Source organism: Clupea harengus, chromosome 9 (genome assembly GCF_900700415.2).
Source record: "Clupea harengus chromosome 9, Ch_v2.0.2, whole genome shotgun sequence".
Taxonomy (NCBI): domain Eukaryota; kingdom Metazoa; phylum Chordata; class Actinopteri; order Clupeiformes; family Clupeidae; genus Clupea; species Clupea harengus.
The window spans coordinates 18,540,879-18,550,828 of record NC_045160.1 but is presented as its reverse complement, the minus strand read 5'-3'; the positions used below and the strand labels follow the sequence as shown (position 1 = coordinate 18,550,828).

At 39.0% G+C, this 9,950-nt stretch overlaps 3 protein-coding genes across 3 annotated transcripts; 1 reads left to right on the top strand and 2 right to left on the bottom strand.

Annotated features, from left to right (window-relative positions):
- Positions 1-733: 733 nt before the first annotated feature.
- On the top strand, positions 734-2,292 carry LOC105904794 (vomeronasal type-2 receptor 26-like). Its single transcript, XM_031572874.2, has 2 exons — positions 734-872; positions 1,214-2,292. Exons 1-2 carry the CDS (start codon positions 734-736, stop codon positions 2,110-2,112), a joined length of 1,038 nt encoding a protein of 345 aa, XP_031428734.1. The 3' UTR covers positions 2,113-2,292.
- A 3,387-nt stretch (positions 2,293-5,679) lies between these two features.
- LOC122133152 (extracellular calcium-sensing receptor-like) lies at positions 5,680-6,993 on the bottom strand. Its single transcript, XM_042708652.1, has one exon. The coding sequence runs from the start codon at positions 6,477-6,479 to the stop codon at positions 5,685-5,687; it is 795 nt and encodes a 264-aa protein (XP_042564586.1). The 5' UTR covers positions 6,480-6,993; the 3' UTR covers positions 5,680-5,684.
- A 615-nt stretch (positions 6,994-7,608) lies between these two features.
- LOC105904796 (extracellular calcium-sensing receptor-like) lies at positions 7,609-8,927 on the bottom strand. Its single transcript, XM_031574173.2, has 3 exons — positions 8,664-8,927; positions 7,893-8,486; positions 7,609-7,856 (listed from the first exon to the last, which is right to left on the bottom strand). Exons 1-3 carry the CDS (start codon positions 8,925-8,927, stop codon positions 7,623-7,625), a joined length of 1,092 nt encoding a protein of 363 aa, XP_031430033.2. The 3' UTR covers positions 7,609-7,622.
- Positions 8,928-9,950: the final 1,023 nt, after the last annotated feature.

The window sequence follows — 9,950 nt, the reverse complement described above, 5'->3', positions numbered from 1 at the left end:
CAAGATGGCAATTCCAAAACTGCGCAACTTTCTCACCAACATCAGTCCCTACTCTAATCGCGGAGCTGCTTTTGTTGGTAGTTTTTGGGAAACTCTTGTAGGTTGTAAGCCATTTCACCATTTCAGCGTATCATCCAGAAGTCCTCTCTGCAGAGGGGATGAAACACCTGATTTGAGAAGTGCTTTTTTTGATGTCACACAACTGAGAGTGTCCTATAATGTTTACAAGGCCATGTATACTATTGCACATGCCATACATCAGCTGATATTTTGCAATCAAACTTCTCCTCAAGAGAAGTGTTTAAATGTGTCACAGATCAACCCCAAGCTGGTGAGCTTATTTGAAATCATATTTCATTTTGTGCAAATAACATGAATATTACTTAATACCTGCTGATTTATTGACAAAATGTTGTTGTTTTCAGGTCACCTCTCAGCTAAGAAAAGTCAACTTTGTAGATGTATTTGGAGAGACTGTGTTCTTTGATAAAAATGGGGATCTTCCTCCCTCTTACGATATCATCAACTGGCAACTAAAACAGGGTGAGGTCCAGCATGTCACTGTGGGCTATTTCAGCACGTCTGCAAATACAGCCTATGAGCTTGCCATACAGGATGAGAACATTATATGGAGTACAGGGAAAGTGGTATGGAAAATGCATTATTTTGAAAGCTACTGTTCTAACTAACTAAATAATACCTCTTATCCAAGCATTCAAGTACATGGTCTCTGATGTCTTATGGCCAGGTTCCACATGCTGTTTGCTCAGAACTATGTCCTGTTGGCACGAGGAGAGCACGCATTAAAGGAAGGCCCAGCTGCTGTTTTGACTGTGTTCCATGTGCTGATGGCACCATCACTAATCAGTCAGGTACACTGCATTCACACCAGGAGGTTTTGATTATTATGTTGCCATGCAACACCAGTAAAATGGTGAAGCAGAATTCTATTAATGGAGTTGTGTTAAATGATCGGCATGGAAAATCAACAATCAACAACCTTTAAACCTTTTTAAACTTGTGCTTTTGAGTTTAATTTATTTTGACAGAATATCATCATCAGAGCCTATTTATGAATGAATCCAGTAATTGATCATTGCACATATGACAACAGCAACACACAACACAGAAATGTAGTAGGACATTTCTGATGACACAATAGATATATTTGTAATTCTGTGTAAAAATTGGGATTTTCATGTTTGTCAACCAGGAGCACTGGACTGCACCCTGTGTCCTGAGGAGTACTGGTCCAATGAGAGGAGGAGCAGATGCATATTAAAATACGTTGAGGTTCTGTCCTTTGAGGACACGTTGGGAATAATTCTGACAGCTGTGTCTTTAGTTGGGGCCTCTCTTACTTTAGCAACCACAGTGATTTTCCTTGTGTTCAGGCACACACCAGTAGTGAGGGCAAATAACTCAGAACTGAGTGCCCTCCTGCTGCTTTCCCTCTTCCTGTGCTTCCTCTGTCCTCTCACCTTTATTGCTGAGCCCACTGCCTGGTCCTGCATGTTGCGCCACACTGCATTTGGCGTGACCTTTGCCCTCTGTATCTCCTGTGTTCTAGGGAAAACATTAGTTGTGATTACAGCTTTCCGTGCCACTTTGCCAGGTGTGACTCAGTTTGGACCTGTACAGCAGAGGATAATTGTATATTCCTGCACTGCAGTTCAAGTTTTTATTTGCATACTCTGGCTAAGTATCACACCACCCTATCCCCAAAAAAGGCATAACAACAGAAAGATTATTGTTGAATGCAACACAGGGTCAGACACAGCATTTTATGCTGTCTTGGGGTACATAGGCCTTTTATCAGGTATGTGTCTACTTTTGGCTTTCTTAGCCAGAAAATTACCAGATAATTTCAATGAGGCCAAATTAATTACTTTCAGCATGCTTGTATTCTGTGCTGTGTGGATCGCATTCATTCCAGCATATGTCAGTTCACCAGGCAAATATACTGTGGCGGTTGAAATATTTGCCATTTTGTCCTCTGCATTTGGCTTACTTGTTTGTATTTTTGCCCCAAAATGTTATGTTATTATATTTCAACCTGAGAAAAACACTAGAAAACATGTAATGGGGAAGGTGCCTAAGAGTGAGCTTTGATTAGATTGTAGACTGTGATTTGGGCCACTGTGTTACTTACTTAAATGTAATATAGATATTCTTCACAATTAAACTGTGTTCTCTCTGTTTTCTCGAAGATCAGTCAGGAAGCCTTGCATTGGATTTCTATGGTAGCCAATGAACAAGTTAGCTAATGGGGTTGGTTTAACATACAAAAGAAGGATGCAGTCATTGATAATTATCTAAATTTTTTACCACATCCATATCAACTCCAACCCAAACATGCCTTTTACTTTTATTTAAAATAAAGTACTTTAAAAGGTGATAAAATATGGTTGTTTATAGCACATTGGCTAACTAAATAGAGTGTTTGATGGAACTGTTCTTATTGGGTGCATGTGATGATAGACAGCAGTTTGTTTTAAAAATGTACAGTGTCCTCTTGACATAAAAATATAAATCACCATTATTTCTGAATATACTAAAGCCTCTTGTATGTTTCAAATTAACTTTTGTTTTGATTAGAAGTAAATAATCTCTGTTATTTCTGCCTAAATATGAGTTTTATTTGAGAAGGAGGCTTGTAAATTACATACTAGTCCACATGCTCTTCAGATTAATTCATCATACAAACATAAAAAAGGCTAGTGTGCCTCGCATATGTAATTGAGAGTGTATTACATATTATTAGTGCTGTCAGTTTAACGCGTTATTAACGGCGTTAACGCAAACCCATTTTAACGCCGTTATTTTTTTTATCGCGAGATTAACGCGTTTTTTTTTTTTTTTTTAGATTAACATTCTTTTTGGCCTCGCAAACTGTGTAGTAGGCTAACGTTACGGTTTGAGTGAATGGTGAGCGCGATAAGGCGAAATGGATGATAAAAAGCTTCTGAATGGAAAGTGGTGTTGTGCAAAAGAAGCCAGCGTCACTGTTGTCTGAAAATGTCAACAGGCAGCTGGCTGAAAGCAAAGAAGTAGTAGGCTTACCTTTTATTGGTAACCTAACTGTTACGGTTCATTGTTTCTGAAATAAGAGGCCTGACTGCTATGTTTCCAGCAAACTTGAAAAAAAGAAAATATTAAGCCATGGTTTAACTGGGCTGAGTCCTTGTTTACCTGAAATGTGCACTTTATAATTTTATTTTGTACCGCCCTGTTTGGCAATGTTGGTTTTCAATAAAATAAAACATTTGCATAAAGCAAGCCAATCCACTTTTCCATGTTGATAAGGGCATTAAAATGAAAATAAAATGATGGAAAAAAATAAATAAACGAAGGGACATTTAGAATAGATAAAAATTTGCGATTAATCGCGATTAATTTTGATTAATCGCGATAAAATATTTTAATCGTTTGACAGCACTACATATTATACATAGTAAATTACATATTCCCCATTAAAAATGGGCCTTCCCCCACCATTTTCCATAATAGAGCAGTCAAATCAACCACAGTGCAGACTATCCATTATCCATTATTTTGAACGGGGATACACAAATTAAAGGTAGAAATATGCATATCTCCTAGTGTAATATGTGTGGGCCTAAAATATATGTAGGCACACTTGTGGTGTTGATAGTGAGCACTTCAGTAAAAGAAAAATTTAATGTAAGCTATCTGCCTTTTTCACCTTTTCTGTGGGAATATTTCAAAGGAAGTAATATGTAAGGGATAATGTATAGTCCGGCGGTCATTATTTAAGCAATAAGGTACTCGAGGCAGTACTGTATCGTCAATAATGTACTGTTTAAGGGTGTTGTTAGGCCCGACGCGCAGCGGAGGGGTCTTGTTTCGTCCTGAAGGGATTTATTTTTAGATAATGACCGCCGGACCATACATTATCCCGCTTATTATACGGTTACTTTCCAAAACGGTAGAAGACATTCCTCCGAAATACCTCTTTTTAATGATTTTGTTGCCGTTTCGTAATTTCCGCTAAGAAAAAATTGTTCTTTACGCAAATAGAACTTTTAAGTTTTAGGTGTTGCGTAGCAACCAATTACTTGCTGACTTCAAATAACAATGAGTCTGTTACGTTAAATGACCGGACTACTTGCGGAATGATATGAAAGATGTGAATTAGAAGCACAAAACCCATTGCCAATGACAGCGATCAATAGCTTTTCGCAGCGGTGAATATCAAGAAATTACGGACCTGCGAACTTTGGGGTGGCCCATTCAAATCCACGGAACATTTTGGAACATTCTGAAGAGCCGTATAATAATCCATTATAAGCTATATTTGTTGTAGTATGCCTCAAGGCAAAAAACAAACTGGGATGAACATGTACATATGGACCATGGCAATATGATATACAGTATAGGCCTATGGCAGATTGTGATATGGTATGGAATGAGGGAAGATATGATGTGTCTAGGATCTGATGTGTTTGTCTTTGTGTGTGTTGTTGATGATGTTGTAACAATTTATTTTCAATTGGATAATAAATCTCATTAATACGGGGAGTGTTAACAGAGTGACCTTTATTGCACAGTTGACAACAGTTCAGCCGCTTCAAAGGAAATATCTTATACACAGAACATTTTCTCTTGAACAAACATTTGGAAATCATGATTCATTTCTAGATGCATGACATGGCATGATTTATGGCATTTTTTTAAACTGCATGGTGTCTGATGTGCATTCATGCAACCCTCTAAGCCAGGGGTGCCCAATGCGTCGATCGCAAAGCTTATGGTGGTAGATCGTGTCATTTAAAAAAAAAAAAAATTAAATTAAAATAAAGTTTTTTTTTTTTTTTTTTCTATAAATCGCCAGATCACAACGGAAGTCATTTAAGGTTACCTTTCTTATAGAACAGATATAGCTTTTTCGTGTATTAAACTAAATAAAAAGCCTTATGTTATTTAGCTGTGAATAATGAAGGAAGCAATAAATCCAATTATTATCCAAACCCTTGAGAGCTGTTGCCATGGAGATTTAACGTTACTTTCTGTTTGAAGATAAGGTAGCAGCGAGTGTTGAAGAATGGATGACTTGAAATTGGATGACTTTAAATTAATATATGTAATTGAACAACATCAACAACTTTACGGATAAAATAAATAAACAAGGATAGAAAAACAGATTGATACGCATAGAATGAGAACGGCAGAAACGCAGGCAGGACGTCAGATGATGAGACAGATCACAGTGACACAGGCTGTTTTTTTCCCCTCATATGTGAAGGCTGAGACATTCATAACATTGTATTCAGTCATACTGATGGTCCTTCTGTAATGCCAACAGGTGCACTGTGTTGTGAATACGTTTTGTAGTCCTGGTAATCTTTTGTTTAGCATATTGGCAAGGTTATTTATTTTTGTTCTTGATGAATGAATGTTTGTTTATTAATCAGTTATTTTTCAACAAATAACTCAACCTTTTGGAAAAGCTCCCTCGAAATCAAGAATTTTAGGCCGCAACTATCTCAAATAATGTCACCAATATCACCATGATTCCTTTAAGTGTCTGTGTCGGTGTGCCCCACCCCCCACACTTTTTAGCCATGCATAGTCTCTATTTATGAACATGTTTTGTGGTAGATCATTTTAAAAGTAGATCACAAGCCAAAAAAGTGTGGGCACCCCTGCTCTAAGCCATTCCTTTATTTTCGCATCATGTGCTGTCTGCTGTTTTTCTCAGGCTTAAACAAGATGATGTAGCATTTTGGGATAAAAATACAAAATAGGAGGCCAAAAGCAGAGGCTAAAATGGCAAATACATGAACAGCTACTGTGTACTTTCCTGATGTGCTAACATATACAGGAATAAAAGTAATCCAAACAGCAAAAAAAATAAGCATACTAAATGTGATGAACTTGGCCTCATTGAAATTGTCAGGGAGTTTCCTAGCTAAAAAAGCCATTAAAAAGCACATGCAGGCCAGAAGCCCAATGTAGCCCAGCACACACCAGAAGCCCACTTCTGACCCCACAACACACTCCAGGATAATCTTGGCACTCAGGAACCTGGTGTTTTGTGCTGCATAAGGAGGCCGAGTGGTAAGCCAAACAATGCATATGAGTACCTGTATGGAAGTGCATACTATAACACTAGCTCTCTGTTTGGTTGGACCAAACCACTTCATGACATTACTTCCAGGATGGTTGCCCCTGAATGCCATCATTACGACGACTGTTTTAGCAAGAATGCAGGAGATACAGAGAGCGAAGCTGATGCCAAATGCGGTGTATCGGATCTGGCAGAACCAATCAGTGGGCTCCCCAATAAAGGACAGACCAATCAGGAAGCAAGCACAGAGAAAGAGAAGCAGTAAGAAGCTGAGTTCCATGTTGTTTGCTCGAACCATGGGTGTTTTTCTGTAAATAACAAACACTCCCAAAACAGCTACCGTAGCAAAGGCTCCAAATGCAGAGACTACCCAAAGAACTATGCCCATGGTTTCATGATAAGATAAAAATTCTATTGTTTTTGGAATACAGTGATTCTGAGCTCGGTTTGGCCATGTGTCCTCCGAACATCTCAAACAATCCACTGAATCTGAAGGAAAGGGTAAAGGGAAGAAGTGAAATATTTAGAGAGAAGTTACTTTTTTTTTTTTTTAAATATGAATGTATGTAAAACATATTGTTTTGGTTGAAGATCAAGAAACAGCTAATAAAACAGAAATTGTGTGCTGTATGGAAACATACCTGTTTCATTGCTAATCTCCCCTTCAGCACAGGGGATGCAGTCGAAACAGCAAATGGGCTGGCCTTTCCTGATCGCTTTCCTAAAACCTGGCAGACAGCTTTCACTACATATTGACACTGGTGTCTATCCGTGAGAGTGAAGTAGTGGGAGAGAGAGATACTATTCAGACAAATGCAAGCATGTCTGTTCTTTAAAACATACATAACATATTCATTAAACCTTTTTAGTCAAGGGTATAGGAATGAGCATGGTTAGCATGAATCACATTCAGGAAAATTAAAACATAAAACATTGTTAATTAACTGACAAAAATGTAATTACTTTAGATTAAACAATATAAAACATTCTCATATCATCATTGTGCTCCCAAAAATACTGATGAGGGACTGTGTTCTCAAAATGAGAATGTAAAATATTGAAATGTTGAAATGAGCAGTAGAGAAGAATACATGATTGTTATTTGTAATGCAAAACATTTTGATACTGAGGATAGCTGACAAACCTGGAAGCCTTTGTGCCACTGCACTGCGGATTCATTAATGAAGAGGTCCTGAGCTAAAGAGTCATCATAATATCCTACTTTCATCAGGTGCAATGAGCCATCCTGCGTCTTTTGCCAGTTCATGAGGTCATAAGAAGCAATTGGGTCTCCATTTTCATCAAATCTCACTTCCTCACCCAATGTTGTGAACATTGTTTGTTTCAAATAGTGAAGGAGCTTGAGTGAAAAAAAAGACAAGTAGGACAGTGATAAAATGATCAGTGTGAACCAAGCATATATCAATCACGCATGAATAAATTCAGATCCAGGAAGATACAAACGGGCCTAGATTAAACCATGTCCGTATCCATTTATCATTGTAGTCTAAAAACACACTGGTTCTGTTCATTAGTTTACCTCACAATACACCCTGCTCACCTGCCAAGGCAGAACGGGTGCCAGACTCCCACAGGTCCCATTGGAAAAGGGGCCTTTCCCGGGAACACAGACGCTCATATCATGCAGTGCATGAGCTATGAGGTGCACAGCCTTATAGACATTATAGGTGACTCTGAGCTGGGACACGTCTGTGTATACAGAGTACACCTCATTGAGCTCTTCAAGTCCACTACAAGAGCCTCTCTTCTGAGCCTCCTCCGCATGTGTGTGAGTATTCACCGAGCCCTTGAGCCTGCAGTTGAAGGTCTCTTCCCAGAACTCTGCTATAAAATGTGAAATCAGGTCTTGGGAGGGGTGCAGACTATTGAGATACATGCCCAGACCTGGGATATCACCTTTCCGTATCGCAAACCCCACAGTTCCCCGCAACAGATCCTCAAAATCAGTCCACAGTGACTGTGATGTAGACCAGGCCTCGCTGGCGATCCAAAGCAGATCGGTGACATTCTGCCGTCTGCACTCAGTCAAAATCACACGCATCTCAGTGTCCCCAGACACACTCAGGACGACTCTAGCAGAGGACTTCTTCATAGTCTTCACCAGCTCCACAACAGCGTCTTTGATTAGTGGCAGAGACAGAAAATGAACATAGGCTGCACAGACATTATATCTGGCTGCTTCTTGGAGAAAGAGCTGTATGGCAAAGCGGGCATAGTCTGACTCCAAACCAATCACTCCCACCCAAGTCCAGTGGAAATGACTGACCAGTCTGGCCAGAGCCTTTGTCTGGAATGCATCACTTGGCATTGTCCTCATGAAAGTAGGAAACTCTTTTTGGTTGCTCAGGCAACTGCATGAAGCAAAGTAGCTCACCTGATATAAAAAAAAAAGACCAAAGAAAGATGTTTTGCACAGAACTATAAAAATTCACATGATAGAAATATAGATTATAGATATACATATAGATTAAAGTTAATCCCTTTATTACCATAATTGAAAAAAAAATAACTATTGTGATTGTCATTTAACAATTTCATGAAAATGTCTCACCAAGGGGACGTGAAAAGAGCCCAAAATCCGTAAAACAGCCATTGACACCCCTGAGCCTGCATCTCCAACAATCACAGGTGAAACTTTCCTGTGAATGTCCAGGCATGTAGAGCCACTGCCCTTTTCAGGTTGTCCATTTGCAAGGAGAAGTGTATTTTTCAAGGAAACTGGAATATCGTCACAGCTATCTCTTATGTGGTATCCCAGTTTCAGATGAGGTAGTAGGTCCTGTCGTTGGTTTATCTCCTGCACAGCAAAGGCCATTGTACGCATCCAGCGCAAAGCCCTGGGGCTAAACCTGGAACAAATTCAGAAATAATCATTTTACTATGTAAAAAAGCATGAGGAGGAAAACAGAGCAATTACAATTTAGGGTCATTGCTTTTTTTCAGTTTTACTAATTCAGGATATTAATCAATACAATATGTAGATGAAAGGAACAAAATCACTATTAACTCACAACTTATATCCATATGGTACAGGCTTTTTGACAAAAGACTGCTCTGTGGAATCAGGTTGAAAATGCAATGGGAACAAGCCCCCAAGAATGACATCTCCATCCAAGTAAAAACTATAGGTTTCCTCTGAACCTATAAAAGTGCACCTCTTATTGATGACAGGTTGAAAACACATGCATGTCAGGACAAGCCAGATTGCCAGATGTTTATTGGAGATGTATGCCATTGCTCCCCCGTTTTACAGAAATGTGAATTACTTTATATAGGGCCCTAGAAGGAGGGGGCTAGCGCAAAGTGAGGTTCCCCCATTCCCACATAAGAATACACCAATGGCAGATCATGTTCCAACCGTCGGACACAGAACCACGGAACAAACTGGACATAACAAACCAGACAACACATAAAACTGTATTTCATTAGCCAGAATCATAATTAAAGCAAATGCTGGCAATTTCATGTTTTTCATATAACCATCAGATGTACAAATGATCCAATGAGAAAAAAACGAGGTTAACAAGGAAATATTTTGGACATGCTATACACACTCAGAAACTGTAGGTGGCAGAGAACTCCCAGATTGAGGGTTATTTTTACTGCTCTAGCCCAGTCAGCAATAATGGACAAGTATTGACAGACTCCCTTTCTCCTTTGACCTTTCTCCCTCCACTCTTTCTTTGTATCACACACACACGCACGCACGCACACACACAGACACCACAAAATCTTTGTCTGCCTTTGTCTGTGTATGTTACTGTTTGAGCACCTATCATGACCTCTGATCACATCTCACTCAAATAGATATTCTCTCCTATTTTTATAAAAAACTGAT

Excerpts from the sequence above, each read along its gene's own strand:
- LOC105904794 (XM_031572874.2), top strand. The coding sequence starts at position 734 with ATGTCTTATGGCCAGGTTCCACATGCTGTTTGCTCAGAACTATGTCCT. Across the intron at positions 873-1,213 it reads CACCATCACTAATCAGTCAG|GAGCACTGGACTGCACCCTG; the intron begins GTACACTGCATT and ends TTTGTCAACCAG.
- LOC122133152 (XM_042708652.1), bottom strand. The coding sequence starts at position 6,479 with ATGGGCATAGTTCTTTGGGTAGTCTCTGCATTTGGAGCCTTTGCTACG.
- LOC105904796 (XM_031574173.2), bottom strand. The coding sequence starts at position 8,927 with ATGGCCTTTGCTGTGCAGGAGATAAACCAACGACAGGACCTACTACCT. Across the intron at positions 8,487-8,663 it reads GCTCTTTTCACGTCCCCTTG|GTGAGCTACTTTGCTTCATG; the intron begins GTGAGACATTTT and ends TTTTTATATCAG. Across the intron at positions 7,857-7,892 it reads ACTGCAGGCTCAAGGGCTCG|AGAGGCTCTTGTAGTGGACT; the intron begins GTGAATACTCAC and ends GAGGCTCAGAAG.